Below are 18892 nucleotides of genomic sequence, written 5' to 3'. Positions count from 1 at the left end.
CCGTTTTGGCGACGCCGTAAGGTTATTTCAGGTACTTCACACAAAGGTATGTCCTGTGTCACTGATCAACCACTGACTGGTCAGGTAAACCAGACAGAACCAAAGAAAATCGTTTTTTTTGCACATTTGAGTCAGTCAGCTCAGTGAGTGTTATATTATGAAGTAGGTTTTATCATTTGTTCATGCTATGTATAAATTAGTCTAAGCATACAATGTTTAATATCATTTGCATAACTGGTATTACCCATCATACGTATTATTTATTAGGTGTGCAGTGTTTGCTGCATAACTCCTATGATCTGTCACAAATATAAATTGTTTATATTAATATTATTATTCCAAAATGTCCATACTTAACTCCTCCTTTGTACTTGCTTGAACATTTTTTATTTTATGGAATAACTCAAACCTTCATACTATCTATGTACACTTTTTAAGTATTTCAACTTTTAAACTTCATCATACAAACAGATGGGATTTTCTCTGTTCTAGAATTGTGTACAAAATATAATATCGGAATCACAATATTTAGACCCCATAAACAGTCAAAATGTGGCACTCCTTGCGGTGATTACTCATCGAACTTGTCTAGCGAAAGAAAAACTATAAATGTTCTCCACATACACACGAAATCAAGGTGTTTTTTAGAACTTAAAGAAAAAAATATAAAATAAAATATAAAATAAATAAAATAAGACAGTTTTCTTCCTAATATTCTTCCTAAACTCAACTCCTTCATAGTTTATACTACAACAATGATTCAAACTTTACTAACCTCACTATCCAAGCATATATATATGTATATAATGTCTAAAAGCATGCTATTTATAGGCCTACTTTTTATTCAACAATATTTTATTGTTTTTTTTCTTTATTTTGAGACAATACAAGGAACCACAAAAGCGATACACAACATACACAAGAAATAAACAGACAGTCACAAAAAATAAAAAATAAATAAAAGAGTAAAGTAAAATAACACTAGCAGTTGCAGTACAAAATGAAATATTTCCTGTGCTTATTCAGTCACTTTTCAAATTCATACCCCTATACATATTACTCTAGACCATTCTTCTTTCAGGCATATTTCTAATGGGGACCATTCCCTTACAAAAACATCAAGCGTATCTCTTAGAACATGTTATAATCTCTCCAATGGCAAGATGGACATACATTTTTCATACTACATTGTAATATCAGGAGGATCTTTGTCTAACCATTTCTGTAGTATTGGGAAGAAGACTGTCTCCATCCCTCCACTTTGCAATCTATACCCCCTAATGGGTGGAAATTGATTGTATCCCAGGCAGGGCATCCTGCAATAAGCCAGTATGGAAGGCTGGTTAGCCAACGACGGGTAAGATCCCACCTTGAAACCCGGGACAACCTAAGGCAGGCACAGTCACAATTACTTGGCAGAGTCACTGTGAGCATTGACTCACTTGATTGTGAAGTGACGAGCTGCAAACATCATAGGAAGAGCCGGGTGGGGTGAAAGATGGAGGAGGAACAGGAGTCAGATATGTTGGCTCAGGCAGCGGGAGTGGTGAACTTAGAACGAGACATGTTGCGTTTTCGTTTATAAAACAGTATATACTAACTCAAGTTACGTTTTCGGTTTAGTGCATAACTTTGTTAATATCGGGAACAGTGTGGTTTCAAGGCGGCTGATGGTAACCCACCAATATCGATGTAAATGTCTGTGTTGATAGAATAATATTAGAAATAAAACTGTCCTTGTATCGCAATGATCACATTACATTTTGGGGGACTACTTTCTCAGCAGTGGCGGAATTTCACTTTGCTCCGGTGTAGCAACCAATTCACTACAGCAGAAGGTAAACAGAGAAGCACACTCCAGGTAATATCAGTCCGCCGCTTCCAACTACAGGGATTATAAACTAAATGCAATGCAAGTTTATTTCTAACACTATTCTATCAACACAGACATTTACATCGATAGTCTGGCATTATAATTGGTTTGCATCGGGTGTACTTTGGAGTGGGTAAAACAGTTTTTATTGGCAGGCTAGCAGTTCCCCTCGACTTGCGCTAGCCTAGCACCAGCATTTTCTGCAACTAGAAGGACTGAATGAAAAGTGTTGAAAACGGTCTCCAATGATAAATAACACACTGGCTCACTTGGAAATGAGACCCGATGTCCAAAATCCTGAACTACCCCTTTAAGGTTAGGGACTTTAAGTAAGGGAAGTTGGTTGCACCAATGGCGTTTTTAGGTTTGCTTATCATTTAACGATAAGCAAGGAGGGAAATAGTGAGAAATTAAATCAAAGTGTGGATACTGTAATCTAACTTTTGACTCAATTGAATTGTGTAGATGCACTACCACTAGCACTAATGAGTTATCACATGCAAGCTAATAGAATGATGCATCTAACCCCGTATGAAATGCTTATGGGTCGACCCATGCCTTCACCTATTATTCGAGGCCCCCATAAGGGACCTCCATTAGAGCAATAAGAAATAGAATTAAGAAAATATGTTTGACCACTAACTGCTGTACATGAGTTTATATTCCAACAATAGAAACACGAGTTCCAGAGTGTGAGCAGGAGCCAGATGCAGAGACGCCCGGAGCTGACCAGCCAAGCCAGGATTTGATTTTGATTTGATTTGTTTTGTTGTATCGACACACACTTACACACACATGAGAATACAATTGAGGATTGAAACACAAAAGTCCCAGACTTATTTCCATTGTGGTCCCCAACAGGAGCAACAGCCACATGATGAGGCTGAAGCTGGCGAGCCTACTCTGATCCTCTACGGGTTTAGACAAATCCCACTGGCCCAAGGACGGATCCAGAGGAAGGATGAAACCAAAGTGACAGGACAGACCTGGAACAGCCAGGAATCAGGTGGTGGTACTACAGAAAGCATGAAAGAGTTATAGGAAAGGCCAGCCCAGAGATATTCGGACTAGATCAAATGTACAACAATTAGATGCCACCTCCTGAATGACTAGCCTATCAGAATAGGCTAATCATCTAATAAACCAATGCATTTCAATCTGGAGTTTTTCGACCTCAAAAGAGGGGGGGCGGGCTGCACAATGCACGCTCTAGATATGGATTTGTCAAAACAACAATCAGATTTTTGCAGCAGACCACCTCAAAAACTGAAACTAACCACGTCCCTTAAACCCAGTCTCTCACCAGAATGTATGCATTACAATGACGGCTCTAAACATGTGACACGCGTATTCTTTTCAATGGGCCTGCGTCAACGTCACGTGACTGTCATGGTTGCTGTGGAGGCTGCCATCGACCGCCCCCCATATCTTTCTATTTTCCACAGTTTAGACTTGTAATTAATAAGTTACTTTTGCAATCAACGTGACTCTTCTTCTTTTTTTTTTAAATCACTGTCTGGTGGCTAGTTACGTCACTCGGAGAGATGCGCACGGACATATTTGGTAGTGAAACAGCCTATAACCTATTTATGAAAGCAAAACATCAAGCTCATTGATTTAACGTGGCAGGTTTATTTTAAATAATTTATCATGATAAAGTTATCATGTGTGAGAGGTCATTCCTCCTCCTGAGTGTGTACCCCTACTGTCCACAAGCATCCCCATATAAGAACACGTCAGAATTTTGCGGTTTCAACTGGCAACAATGTTGCATCTGTGGCTGCTGGTAATGCAACCACATACGTAAAAGTTTGCTCCATGGGGCTATTTTCATAATTTTTATGTTTTATTTGACGGCACAGCGATCCGGGACTATTCCCAAAAGATCTGAATGCCCAAGTCTAACAACGCGCCTGCCGTCTCACATCCTGTCAGCAGGATTCCACATCCTGTGGAGTTATCGTCTGCACACACACAAAATGGTTTTGTAAAATCTACATCCAGAAAGTGGCATGCATCAATTTTATTCAAATAAATTAAACATAAGTAAGGAGGTCTTCAAAAGTTTTGTACCGCCGTGAAGACAGGGGGCGACATGCTCAATGTTTTTGCTGAGATGGATTTTGCTGTACCTTTAATGTTTTGGAAAACCTTGAAAAAATGTCACTGACTTTGCTTGGGGTGCTCACGAAATGCATTGTTGGTCCGTCCATCCAGTCAGCTCCGTTGCCTCCATTTTCAACTTTTCGGGCAGCGACAGATCCGTCGGCCAATCAGATCACGGTTATGCAAATACACTACTGGGACTGTCCAATGACGAGCGATTTGATTGGCTGCAGGCTGCATCCACAAAGACTACTCCCCCATACATCAGACACGCCCTCGCCCATCCGTCAACGGACGGAGGTAGTGTGCACGTTAGTGGTGGATTTCATGATTCGTTTGAATGAATCAGTTCACGACAGTCAGTTCGCCAAGAAGAGTCGTTCATTTGTTTGTTCGTTCGTTCGCATTTCCAGTAGCGGTGAATCATGATTCTCAGTTCCTGAGTCGGTCAGACTCGGCTCCTCCCTCGTTCTTCTTTAAACGAATCGCGAATGCACGTTCTCATCGTTGTCAACGATCGTGCAATGGTGCAAACGGTCATCAATCAACACAACATTAACTAAGTTCCTTTTAGCTGAGGAGCGCTTCATGTTCGGAATCAGGATGTTGTTGCCCGGCTGACTCTCGTGACTTCTCAGTCCTCGAGTCTTCACAGCTAAACACAGTCAGTGAACGAACGGCGACTCGCGAGTCAGCGCAACTCAGCGACTAGTGGGTGGAGCTGGGAGTCGAGTCTCGACGAGAATGAGACGAACGATGACGAACGAGAGCGGCGAATCAGGTCGGTTCGTTCGTTTTAAAGAGTCGTTCGTTCGAACTGATTCGTTTGCGAACGAGCCACCAGTGCACGTACCGTCAGTGTCCCTGAGCAAGACACCTAACCATAAATGCTTCTCGAAGTGCTTGCTGTCACCAAGGCTGACTGCCATCAGTGTGTGAATGTTTGTAAGTCGCTTTGGACAAAAGCATCTGCTAAATATAATAATATCCAGTTTGATATAAAAAAGAAATAGATAAATTGTGGTAAAATAAAAATAAATAGAAAGGATGGTTAAGGTATCAAAATATGAACCGAATGTCTAGGTTTTGGACCTGGGCCAAAACTTCCAATGCGTTGCACCTTGCTAGCATTAGCATGTAAGCATGGTCAAGGAATATTGCGCAAACAACAAGTTAGATCACGCAAAAAAAAAAAAAACATTTCCTGTGAAAAAAAATTCACACGCAGCAACATGTATAGCTTACAAAATGCAGTTATGTTACTCATCTGTGGCATGAAATGTCAGTCGGTCGTCTGCTGGAGAACGGAGGGTCAGGAACCCTGAACTTCTGGGGTGGGCTGTCATGACTTCAATTGACTTGGAGTTGACAAGGAAAGGAACTACACTTGAGACATTAATAAAAGGTTTCAAGCTTCAGGTCAATGATAGGGTAGTTGTATAAATTGTTCATTGTTGTGCCAATGTATGCTCCATTGTCAGTCTATTGAATCATGCTACCCTATCAAAAAGTGCTGCCTGACGTGGTCGAGCTCCACCTCGAGGTCAAGTCACATCCCGGGCTCAGGTCACGTGCTGCCCCCCCCCCTACAATTTTGTAGTGCATTTCAAGTAGCATCCCGCTGTAGACCTGAGAGCGAGCTCTGTCTGGGAAGCGGTTGATTGTGGCTTCCGAGAGAGATTTAGGTTTCTCGGACACATAGTATAACGCAACGGTGTGTGGAGCTTGTTTTGGGCAGCCGTTGATTTTGATGATCGCTACCAAGAGAGGGTTGGGCATCCCGGACACATATAGTTTATGGATATGTCGAGCTCTGTAGCCACTGTATCGAATATGCCCAAAATGCACCCTAATGGGCTTATTTTTCCTTTACTCCTATCACAATCAAACCTCACAAAGTTAAAGTATACATGAAAAGTAACATTTTTGTTTTACAAGTTTCTTGGAAAAATCAAATTTAAATATGCAAATTAGCTCAACACTAGGCTTAATTGACTTATAGCCAAAAAGCCATACAGTCACAAGTAGAAAAAACAGGGGCCAAAATAAATAACTAACACATTTATGTCCATTCAGTAAGTGCAACCTATGCATAAACACAATAAATTTGAAGTCACTTGCCACTTACCACAAAAATACTTATATTGATCTTAGGAATTGATTGCATAATCTTGCCTCCAGTTGCTTTCTAAATTATTTTTTATTTGCAAACAAGCCTTTCCTAATGACATTCCCCCACAGATAACATCAGAAGAAAGCCAGAATAGCCATCTTAGTCATTAGTAACGTGGTGAGATTACATTTTGGGCTGGTAGATTTACTAATGATTGGTATTGTTGGTAAGATTACGAGATTACAGGCAGAAGTCATTCTTACCAACTAAACGATTCACTTACACAGAAGACAGATGGGAAAACCAGATAGACACACTCCAGACATTCCAGGTCTTTCAAATAATTTTGCCAGACACCAAAACTGCTTCTCTTTTGTAGTTAGCAAGTATTTCAGACCAGGCGGGCCACACATCAGTCTTCCACCGTTTGTAAAGTAGCTTTGCAGTGTTATGAGAAGCTAGCAACAGCAAAACCGCGTATTGTTGCCTGGCCTTATTGGCACACATCTCGGATTGATGAGAATTAAACATATTTCCTCAACTAGGATTTCTTAGGACTTTTAGTATGTTGTTCTGGACACCTCGTAGAAATGTCTAAATCTAGGCTGCAAATTTTTTTTTACAATTAGTCTTGTAAAACGCTACTTTGCCTGGACTAGTTGGCTTGGGTCGTAACCACCCATCCCATCAAATTTTGTGCTCAACCTGGTAGTAAATAATGACACTTCCCTATGTAGTCAGAAAAACAGACACTTCCCGCTGTGGTCAATAGTCATCTGGTTAAATAGCTTTAATGGCAGACAATTAATATAAAAATAATTGTGTGGAAGTGGACTGTATGTGTACATTTAAAGCAATTGACGCATTTAATACAGGTTACGAAATCAAAAAAAGAAAAAGAAAAGTTATTCCAGAATGAGAAATGGGTGACACGCAGTTGATAAATTGACATCAAATGCTGGTAGAAATGTTAAAATTAAGATACTTATCGATAGAATGGAACATTTCACAAAGCACATCAATCACTATAAATAAAAAAAATATCCTTGTGTCCATATTGTTTCTGTATTATTCCAAATGAAATATAACACACAACCAAAACATAAGCACTATTTAACCAGATATTAAAAAAACAAAAAACAACCTCAGAAAAAATATTTACAGGATTTTTTTCTAAATAACTCTCTCAACCCAGAAAACCAAAATTAGCAAATAAAATAACTGGTAACCCACCACAAACATCATCCCCCACCAGCTACAGTCCAATTCGACTTGCAGTGAACTGCCAAAAACGTCAAATGGTTGTTTCCGATTGGCAATCGATCCATCAAAATGAATGTTACCCAATCAAGAAAAAAATAAACAAGTGTAATAACCCGTCTTAATCAGAGAGGAAGCTGTAGCTGCAGTTTGACTTTTAGCATGTGGCTCCTCTTTAAAGACATTGAAGCTAGCTGGAAGAAGAGGATGATGAGAAGGGTGAGGTGGAGGAGAGGAGGTGGGTTGGGATGGAGTCCAGACGTGGTGGAGGACCAGACTCATGGCTTCCAGAGCTTCAGGAGACCATCTTCGCTGTAGGTGCTGATCAGGTTCTGGTGCGGGTGGTGGGCGATGCCGATCACATCTTTCTCATGCACCTGGCGGGGGGAAAGGAGACTAGTCAGTATTGAATGAAGAAGTATAATCCCTAATATGACAGTAGTAGTTCCAGAATGAAGTGCCCCATAGAAGGGGACAGGTTACTTTTAAACAGCTAAATAAAATGCAAATCTAGAAATTGGGGCTGAATTATATAGAAAATGGTGCGGATGTGAAGAGATGCCGTTTTTCATGCCCCCCCTCAATTGAGTGTTTTTGAATCTTACACACATCATTTAAAAAGGTGCCATGACATGCCACCAGGTGTGGTGTGATTAGCCGTTACAAGCCGTTTAGGAAATCAGCCCCTTAAGACATCACAGGTGTGCGTGTCCACCTAGATGTGTGACGGATAGATGAGCACCGTTTGCTACAGTCCACTGGGTAGGCTGGTGGACTGATCTATCCAGCACACATCTAGGTGGACACGCCCACTTTCTGCTCCTTATGATGTCATAAGGGGCAGATTTCCAAAACGGCTTGTAACGGCTAATCACACCACACCTGGTGGCACGTCATGGCACCTTTAAAAAGTCTGGGTGTCATATTATCCATGGATCACCCAGCGCAGTGAGGGAGGGGCGTTCTTACCGTCAGAGTCCTCTCGAGTTTGCCCGTCACGGTACTGAAGCAGTACAGCACAAAGTCCTCTCCCACGCAGTAGATCCACTCCCCTCGCGGCGACAGAGTACAGCACACAAAGTCACCGCCCTCTCTCTTACCAGAGCTGAAACTCCTCACGATCTGAACAACACCCACGATAAATACACACACAAACAAACATATAGATGAATACATACAGTCCATTACATACAACACATTTAAGAAACACATCCATGCATAGTCTTAAAATTCTTCAAAATAGATAGTATGATATTGCATGATGAGAGTCTACATGTAAAGTCATTTACTGACTGATTAACCAGAACAGGCAAACATCTGAGCTGTAGGTGATCAATAGCCCTTATTTTATGACCAGTCTTGATATGTGGTTTATTTGCAGTTACAAGACCATCCATAATCGACCCTTTAGTGACATCAAAAGTGAGAGTGTCCGCTCTGATCAATCAGCCTTTAGGGACTGTACCAGCTGGCAGGCGGAGCCATCAGGGACATGGATTGTAACTCTTAATAAAAATCACAGTGGTAATATAGGGACTCTACCACTAGCCAGACCAGCTCCCGGTTCCTCCAGCACAACGTACCTGTCCCTGCATGTTCATAATGACCACGGTGTTGGAGCGGTTGCACACGACAAAGTGCTCTGGGTTCTTGGGCAGCAGGGCCACGTTGTTCACCGTGATATCGCTGCCGGCAGACGTACCCAGGGACTTGAATGTACTGGTGCACTCTGAGGTCTTCACGTTCCACACCTGAGAATCAGAGAGAACCAGGGCGACTTAAGGTGCATTCACACCAACACCAAAGCGATTGTTGTACTCGCATTACATTGGCGAGGTTCCTCGTATGAACCGCAAACTTTTCTTTTTTTTTCTCCGCGAGTGATTCAGTATCAAGCTAAATTTGCGTGTGTGTGTGTGTGGCGAGTGTATGACAAGAGTCACCTTAGCCACTACACTAGTTTATTTCAACATAGTAATTAGAATTATTGCTGATTTTAGGCAAGGGTTTTTCATGAAGCATCCTTCAAACAAAAAGGCCACCCAGTCATTTAAAAAGGCAAGAGAACAATCAAATTCCAGATAAAGACATCTCAATGCTACCAACTGTTACATTATTGTAGGAACCCACTGCCATGCTTACCTTGACGGTGCCGTCCGATGAGGCACTGATTATGTGGTGTCCGTCTGGCGTGAAGGTGGCCTCATTGACAAACGATGAGTGACCTCTGAACTCCTTTAGAGACTTGCCAGACTTCAGGCCGTGGATTCTAATGGCAACAAACACACAGACCAGGGCTTACCACTGTGGGTCTAACACAGAGTCTGGGGTCACAGAATCTTGGCACGTCTGCCGCTAGCGACATGGAACATAGAATCTGGGTTCTGGTACAGAATCTGGGGTCTTAAAGTCTGTGTCCTAGAACAGACTAGATTAGCTTTTACAACGGACTGGGTTATAGAACACTAGGGTCTTAAAGACTGGTTCTGGAGTTGGAAACGGAGGTGCTCTGAGATTCTGATTACAAACTACGGCATTATTTTAGCTTTCCATAATGTTTGTATCTACTTCCCTAGAACTATTCATAACAGTTTGACAGATATGCTTTAATTATATTTTCATTTTACAATTTTTTTTGTAGGATTCGATATGGGCCTGTGGAGCTTTCTGCGACTGTATTGTCATAAAAATTTCTATGAAAATGTGATTTAAGTGCATCTTCCTCCATATTCATGCCACTATTGTGACCATTATCCATCAAACTATCCATATACTCATCAATCATCCATCCAGTCAACCATCTGAACTGGACAGATGGATGTTTGGACCTATCAACTTTCTTTCCATCCGTCCCTCGATCCATCCATCATTCAATAATCAGATTGGCTGGGGCGGTAGAGGTCATGGTTACCTGATGGTCTGGTCGAAGGACGCACTGAGCAGCTGGCTGCTGTCCTTACAGAAGCTCACACACGTCACGCCTTTACTGTGGGCACGCTCGAACCGCCGCAGGCACTGACCACTCTGGATCTTCCACACCTGTACACACAAGTAATATTGCATCAGAATGTTCAGTTTAGGAACAAAAGCGGAATTCCAGGTTCAGAAGTAAAAGACTGGCCAAAGTATGCAAAATGACAATGTGGCGGTAATGCCGGCTGGAGACTTAAGTAGCAGGACTGAATTTCCTCCACTGTTTAAGAGTTGAACAAGTAGATGAATAAACTAGGGCTGCACGCTAACTTTTTTTTTAAACCGATAACTTTCAGCTCCTAAAGGCCGATACCGATAACACACAAGGGGCGGGATATGACGTAGGGTCGAGGTTCGCAAGAGGCGGATAAGGACGGCCCCCGTCACTCAGGTGTGTTTTGGTCTGACCGCAGACAGCAACGGAGGCATAATGGGCAGAACTCATCGCGGTCATCTTAAAAGTTGCTGCAGAGATGAATCATATATTCAGTTGCATCCACAACATCTGCATCGATCGATAAAAGATTGGAGCATGAGTTACAGACAAATAACGAAGAACAAACAACGAAGAAGAAAGGCGTTGTGAACAACTGCGTTACCGGAGAAAGAGAGCGTCTTTTTTTTGCTTCATATCACATCCAACACTGGGACAAATGTAGTTGACATCTGTGTTTAATTGAGAAAACAGGGAGTGGAAGGCCAGGACCCTATAATGTTCAGCTAACCGTTGTCAATAATAAGTGTTATTGACAACAGCGAGAATGGCGCTGTGTGTGTGTGAGTGGATGAACAAGGTGAGCGAGCAGTAGCGTGTGTCAGTTTAGTGAAGTAATAAACGAGTCTGGTTGTGTGCAAACGTGTATTGTAACGTTAGTGAAACTAAGAATAAAGTACCCAGCCTGTCTATAATCAGCGGCCGCTTCATTCTGACCATATTCCGACCTATAAGGAGACCCCACTGTCAAAGGGAAGGGTGGTACCCCCGAGAGAACATCGACGTCTCCACAGAGAACGTCAGAGAAGCTCCTCGACTACGGTCTGGGAGCCGACAACAGGAAAGGTGTAACATAATAATAAAAAAAAACATTTTCTATATCCGCGTACAGTTGTGAACTCATGTATTGTAAATTATTGTATGATGTGTACTTTTAAGGAATAAACCATAAATGCAATGATTCTAGAGGTAAACAGGAAGAGACAGTTCAATTTAACCTTCTCTTAACTGGCAAACGAGTAAGTAGTTATACTTAAGCAATAAGTTCACAATAAACTCTGCTGACAGTCAGGCTCTGGCACAGTCCAAGTTGCAACCCTGCAACTAAGGGAGAAAGAAAAGGAATGCCAGAGATGGCGATAAAGAGGAAGCGAGGCGAAGCGAGAGAGAGAGAAAGAGTAACATAGCCGTTGTCTGGGCTGCTAACCTTGATCTTCCCGTCCTGGGCTCCTGTTGCCAGCATCTCTGTGTCTCGGCTGAAGCAGATACACAGCACGGCGTCGTCCATCATCATGAAGTTATCCTGCGCTTGGTACTTAAGATCCTACACACACACACACACACACACACACACACACACACACACACACACACACACACACACACACACACACACACACACACACACACACACACACACACACACACACACACACACACACACAATTTATCCCTACATTTGACACCTTCAAAAGAAACACAAAATTGTGGCCAATTCAGCAACAATCATGCTTGCATACTTAATACTTTAATTTGCCATTTTATTTCATTTCTATTTTCTTACTTTTAATAATGTTAATCTGTATTATATTTTTTTATCCAAAAGCCCTACTAGGGACAAGTGTCATAAATTAGCTTTGGCTAGAAACACTATGATGCATCATCATCGGAACACTGTATCTGTCCCTATTCAAATAAACCTTAAATAAATAAATTAAATTGTATTAAATCAGATCACCGACTACCACCTCTAAATTCAGCCCCACGTAAAGGCCACGTACCCTGTATGTGCACATGCGTGTGGTACCTTTCTGATCTTGCCGGTGGTGAAGTTCCACACCTCGATGAAGCCGTCCACTGATCCCGTTACCAGGTACTGGCCGTCAGGAGAGAAGCGAGAACACTCCACATGGGACTTCTGTCCAAACTGAACACAGACAAAAAGTTGGTTAGGCCCTGAAAGAAATTCACGAAAAACGATGCATACATTTACATGCATGCACAATAGGGATGGGAAAAATAAATCGATTCATCGATGCATCACGATTCCCTCTAGAATGATTCAGTCTCGATGCTGATAAGTTAATAATCAGAATTTAAAACATTTTATTTGTTCGCCTGCTGCAACATTGTGTTTGCCTGCTGCAGAGCGCTACGGAAAACTCTCCTTTCTGCCTGCGGGTTCTCTGCGCAGACAACACGCAGGCGCAGATGCGCAGGAAGATTTTTTTAGCAGGGGTTGCGGGGGGGGGGTTACGGTCCACGTTAGGAATGGGCCGATGGTCGGTTCTATCGACGGTCGATGGATTCTATCAACGATAGTCTCAAAATGCCGATGACATGGCGATTTTTTTTTTATTGCCGGAAAAACAGCGTGGTGTGCTGTGTGGTGGCTACTTTTACTTAGCTTTCAAAGCCCCGCAAATTGTAATTGAAGTTAACTGACACATGTGGAAACGCACTCAGTAGCACTGCTCGCACGGCGAAATGACATCACACCCCGCTGCATGTCACTTTGAAAAACTTTCAATAGAAAAAATAAATAGAAAAAAAATCGACTTGAACGGGGGCAAATTGATCAAAAATCATCCCATAAATCCTATGTATGGGAAACACTGATATGTGTATCTACACTCAAACCATGCGTTTTCTTTCACCATATTTTATAGTCAAGGCTGTGCACAGCTTACGGGGCAGTATAGATATTTTAAAATTATTTAGGAGTTGATATCAGGCTATATGATCAAACTAATGAAATATTAGAAAAGACAATTTCAGATAATTATGTCAGTAGCCGCGTTTACTTGGACACTTCTGATTCGATTCGATTTCTAATCGGAATAGATCTATTCCTATCATGCGATCCGAATCTACTGTATACGTGGCATTTACAAAAGTGTTTAGCGTACGTCCGTATGTCTCTCGCACACACCTGACACATCTGGACCGGCGGCAACATTTTTATGTATTTGATTTTAATGAAAGCCCAGGAGGAGAGAGCTTTTTTCTGCCTGCTCCTTCAATTAAGGAGGAGGACAGCACAGCGACGAAAGAGAAATATTCCGCCAAAGGCGTTGATGTCGCTTAGCAAGCAGACACGCTGGGGTTGATAAGTTACCGGACTACTTGCGGAGTGATAAGAAAGACGTGAATCAGGCAAAAAATCCACTTTCCTTGACAGCGGTCAAGTTCGGTGTGCATAAAAGTACCAACGGACCAATTGCGAACTACTGCAGCTGCTGATGCCATCTCTTTAAGTTCAAAAGTAGCCGCACCCACCCCAAACCAATCAGAATAAGTGCCAGTAGGGTTCACTATTGAGTCGACTATTACAAAGTAATACACACACCGACTGTGTCATCATGACAGCACCACTGGCAGTGACGTACAGAAACTAAAATCAGTGGAGGCTCAGGCTGGTCCAATGGGAAGACCATCCTTATAGTTAAGAAAAGATTAAAATGAAACGGCAATTTTATAATGTAATAAATCAGCTTCAAAAATAATGAATGAGCGGAGCGGAGTAGTTGCATCCGGCGTTACATGAAACCGGCCGATCATATCGACTATCGCTGGGGGGCGCAATCGGATGATGGAAGCATATATTTTTGAAAATCACGCATTGAAATTTTTGCATCAATAAAAGTTTTAGAATCTAATTGTTGAACTCTGAATCGAATCATGAGGTGCTAAGAGATTCCCACCCCTAATACAATGTATGACTATGTTTTTGTATATTTGTTAAGACTTGAAAAGTCACCTCATGTTATTCACAGAAAAAAACCTTGATATGTAAAAACACATGCCATGGCTTGGTGTGGTGCAAACAGAGGGCAAAAGGGTGAGGGGCCTGTACCTTGATGTGTCTGCTGAGCTGCGTGGGAAAGCGTTCCTCCTCCACATCTTTCACGGCTGCCTTTCCCCTGAACAAATCGATGGTCATCCCTGGAGGGAGGAGCCCCTGGTGTTGCTGCCACTTAAGAGACTGGGGAGAGAGCAGAGACACACCTTAACCGGAAGGTAGTGGCTCGATACATTGCTCAAGGATGAGTATAGCTGGGCTGCAGACATTGAAGATTGAACACAGGATGAGACACCAAAACCACTAAACTATCCTGCCTTTAATTATGTTGCTTTAACTTGCTGTAACTAATGCCATCTTTTATTCTGCACTGAATGACTATTGTTAGTAGGGCTGAACGATTAATCTAATTCAAACTGACATCGCAATGTAATAGAACGTGATTTTCAAATAGCAAAGGCTGCGATAAAAAAATAAATAAAGTGTTTGTTTTAATCTTACACAATCTAACCAATCTAACCATCAGAGGGTCGCAATCTTAAACAGCTGGTTCATAGCTACGCTCATGTGACATGTGAGTGACAGCAGCAGATGAGGAAAACAACTTGCCACGCTACACTTCAATTTGTTGACGTTGACATGAAAAAAAAAAAAAAACTTGAGCGTGTCAAATAGGCAGGGATTACTGACCAAAATTATCCAGAGTATCATCCATATAAACGAGTATAACTCCATATGAACGAGATTCAAAACCGCAAAATGACTCATGAGTACATAGGGAAGGATCTTATAACTCAGTGACAGGTTTACAGCTTTGATAAAGACACTGGAGAAACGGACTGGACTCTAGACGTTTTTGTATTGTCTCAAACTTGTCTTGGATTCGTTGGTATTTGCACTCGGCCTGACAAAAAACCAGACCACCAGTGTGTCAAGTAGACCACCCGGCAGGGATCACTAACCGAATTGATTCAGATATGACCACCATTTAAAACGGCATAGCGAAATGACTAAGGCGATAGCGGAGTTCATTGGGAGAGATACTACGCCTCTCAAAAAGGGGACCATGGCCAGGTTTACGGCTTTGTTAAAGATGCTGGATTAAACGGTACAGCACGCCCCCTTGTCAAGTCGCACATTTTACATATTACATGTTTATTACGACTTTGAGATATCTACATATTTTTAGAGTGGTAGAGCCACATATTTATTTCTGCACTTTAGTTTGTGTGATTTGTTACTGTTACTGACTGGAGATAGAAACATTTGTATTCATTTTTTCTTGTACAATTTAATAGTTAAATAAAGATGTTATAATATCGAATCATCTCAACACATAGGCCTGGCCTCAAGGAAAGATCAGTTTATATGTTGACTGCTTCCAATGTTGTGCTGGTCATACTGTAGAATGATTTACTGCTTGTGTTTAGTGAATAACATAAGAACATGGAACATAAGGAACTTTAAAAAGAAAAATGACATTCTAAAACGCAATCGCAATATTGGTCTAAATAGTCACAATTAGATTATTTCAACAAATCGTTCAGCTCTAATTGTTAGTGTATATGTCTGGAACACAGTCCAACCGCAAAGCAGCATTAATCAATATCATCACTAATTATGTCTCCTTCAAAATATAGTTATAATTTTTACCCTCTTACTGCTGTGACATCTACATTTCCAGACATTTGAGGCGGGCCAATAAACTCCAACGAGAAATCCAATCCAGTGATAGATAATCATGAGGTAGTGGCCAATGAACCTTAAAAGCTTGACCTTTATTTTGAAAGGACGGTGGTGTGTGTGTGTGGGGGGGGGGGGGGGTCACCCACCTGTCCAAGCAGGGCCATGAGGCGGGAGGGTGGCACCACGCTGACCTCCCCAGCCAGGGCCTGAGCGATGGCCGCTCGCCTCTTCTCCTTACTACTGCCGTCTGGGTAGGCCTGGACACACACACACACACACACACACACACACACACACACACACACACACACACACACACACACACACACACACACACACACACACACACACACACACACACACACACACACACACAGGAGATAAATAGATAGATAGATGGATAACACTTTATTAATCCCCCCGGAGGGGGGGGGGGGGGGGGGGTTGTTAGAGCACAGCAGCAGTAGAAGAAACAGAATATAATACAATACAATAAAAATACAAAGTAGTGCTAAGGCAAAAAAAAAATTGTGCTAAAGTAAATGCTACAGTAAGGACAAACCGATAATCCCACTTTTAAATCTATAACATTTTCCCACCCATCTATTTTATATGAATATACATAATGTTATGGAAGCAGGGTGTGCTCAGTTCCATTCTACAAATTATGTATTATATCATATTATTATTCTCGTCTATTCTTTAGAAGAAGGACATTGTTTCCTATTTCACTTGGAAATACGTCATGTATTTTCCCCCCCACTCTACAGGGTGTAGGAATAGAGTCTTTAACACCTACAAATAAACCTTTTTTTCTTTTTATAATGCAGCACTGGATCTGAAAGTGAAGCACAGCAGCCAATCAGCCCGTAACTCAGTGGCTATTTTGTATGGGTCTCACCTCTCGGGGGTCGAAGTAGGACCTGGCCAGCAGATTCTCCAGGTGTATGTAGCGCTCTGGCTGGGTCTGCTTCAGCATAATCATGGGATCTGTCTGCCTGAGGAGGGAGCGGGCTGCGCCCAGCTCTCTCAGCTCAATCAGCTCCAACACCACCTGGAATACAACAGAGCAGAGTAGGTCATGAAAAGATAAGACGGGACCGTCCTGATCGAGTACAGTGATATGTCATGTTTATCGTACTTACATATTCCGTCTATGAATAATAAAGTACAGAAAACCACAACCCTATTTTATAACAGAAGAGGCTGGTATCAAGTGGGCAGGATAGTGTAGTGGTTAGGGTACCAGCAGGAAAGGCCCCGGGTTTGGTACCTAATATCTGCATCGAACCTGTGCCCATCCTTGAGCAAGATGCACCAAACGACCTGCTCCTTAAAGACACCTCATCTCTTTTGGACAAAGGCGTCTGCTAAATTACCAAATACAATTACAACAGTACCGCCAAACCTAGACTACAGCTCAAACACACCTGTTCGTAGAGGTCCACAAGTGTCTTATCGGGAAGTTTGAGCGACTGAATGGCCTGCAGTACGGTGTCCCAGTGGCCGCTGTTGATGTCCGCAACGAAGCTTTCTATGCTGTCCACCGTGTTGAGCGACACCGTGGACTCCTCCTGCAGCGTCACCAGCGTCCGGTGGAGGTTGTTTTCCTTCAGGTACTGCATTATCAGACGGATGACGCTGAAAACACACACACACACACACACACACACACACACACACACACACACACACACACACACACACACACACACACACACACACACACACACACACACGTTAGCATGTCCAATCAAGGATACGTGATATACTTGTTTGTACAATACCGTCAATGGATTTTGTAAAGGATAGATCGTATGTTTTCATGCTGTTCATAATATTCATCACCAGTATATTCAAAGGTATTGCACGCTGCTAAAGAAACACTTAGCAGCGTTATTATTATTCTGGTTGGCAACCATGCAGGGACAATTATGTGGCCCGTTACACAAGTTGGCATGGTTGATTATCTACGTTCTTCGATTAGCATGACTGCATTCATCTCTCCAAATTAAAACCTTGTTCAGCGATGTTACACCAATGCGTCCCAGCGCATTAGCTTAGCGTGTAGCAATGTAGGCCCCAGTATGCGAATATGTGAAAACAAGATGCATAATAAGCAATAACACATCGGCCTTGTGGACTGCTAATAAGGGTTCTAAACGGTGGGGACTTACTCTGCGGATTCCACTTCCAAAGACATGTTTATTTAACTTGATATAATGGAAATATCCTTAAAACTTTCAGAAGCACACGCAAGACGAACGGAAACACCGCTTGTAGTCTGGTCTGGTCCGGCTTCCGTAGAAAAGCGATCAGTAAATGTGTCCATGACTTGTTTTAATTAAATTCTGGTTTTCGTTTGTGGGTCCACGATAGTTATCAGTTCCCCTATTATTATTTCGCACCTACCGAAAAAGTAACATAATATTCTTAGAGGATTAACTGTTGTACTATTGTAGAGTTGTTGTTGTTACAAATTTGGTATTATTTTTACGAATACAATACCAGTGACCTTGTAGAGTTGTCGTGGGTGGCTGTTATCCTGATAACTCAAATAATAATACATCCTAACCAATTCCCATGGTACCTAAAGGCATCTTGAATACAAATGTAATGTTTATGACTGCACATAAGACAATCAATGATATCAATGATTGCCAAATGAAAGCAGCATGATGATGTTGAGTGTGTTGAGTTAGGAAATCCATTGCAAGTAAATGGAATAAAATAGATATTTCTGGTTACATTTGTTCACGTATAAATGCTATACTATAATAAAATTCTAAATAAATGTATTTACCACTTTTGGCTTGCAAAAGGCAGAAATATCTATTCGACTTGTATGTGGAGGAATCTACTACT

At 41.9% G+C, this 18892-nt stretch overlaps 1 protein-coding gene across 1 annotated transcript; it reads right to left on the bottom strand.

Annotated features, from left to right (window-relative positions):
• Nucleotides 1-6867: 6867 nt before the first annotated feature.
• smu1a (SMU1 DNA replication regulator and spliceosomal factor a) lies at nt 6868-18325 on the bottom strand. The gene is made up of 12 exons (XM_084469030.1): nt 18205-18325; nt 17458-17668; nt 16929-17081; nt 16174-16284; nt 14396-14524; nt 12347-12466; nt 11747-11863; nt 10264-10391; nt 9495-9621; nt 8936-9103; nt 8322-8474; nt 6868-7729 (listed from the first exon to the last, which is right to left on the bottom strand). Exons 1-12 carry the CDS (start codon nt 18228-18230, stop codon nt 7631-7633), a joined length of 1542 nt encoding a protein of 513 aa, XP_084325156.1. The 5' UTR covers nt 18231-18325; the 3' UTR covers nt 6868-7630.
• Nucleotides 18326-18892: the final 567 nt, after the last annotated feature.

Source organism: Micromesistius poutassou (genome assembly GCF_964030765.1).
Source record: "Micromesistius poutassou genome assembly, chromosome: 6".
Taxonomy (NCBI): domain Eukaryota; kingdom Metazoa; phylum Chordata; class Actinopteri; order Gadiformes; family Gadidae; genus Micromesistius; species Micromesistius poutassou.
This window is presented reverse-complemented; position numbering and strand designations above follow the sequence as displayed.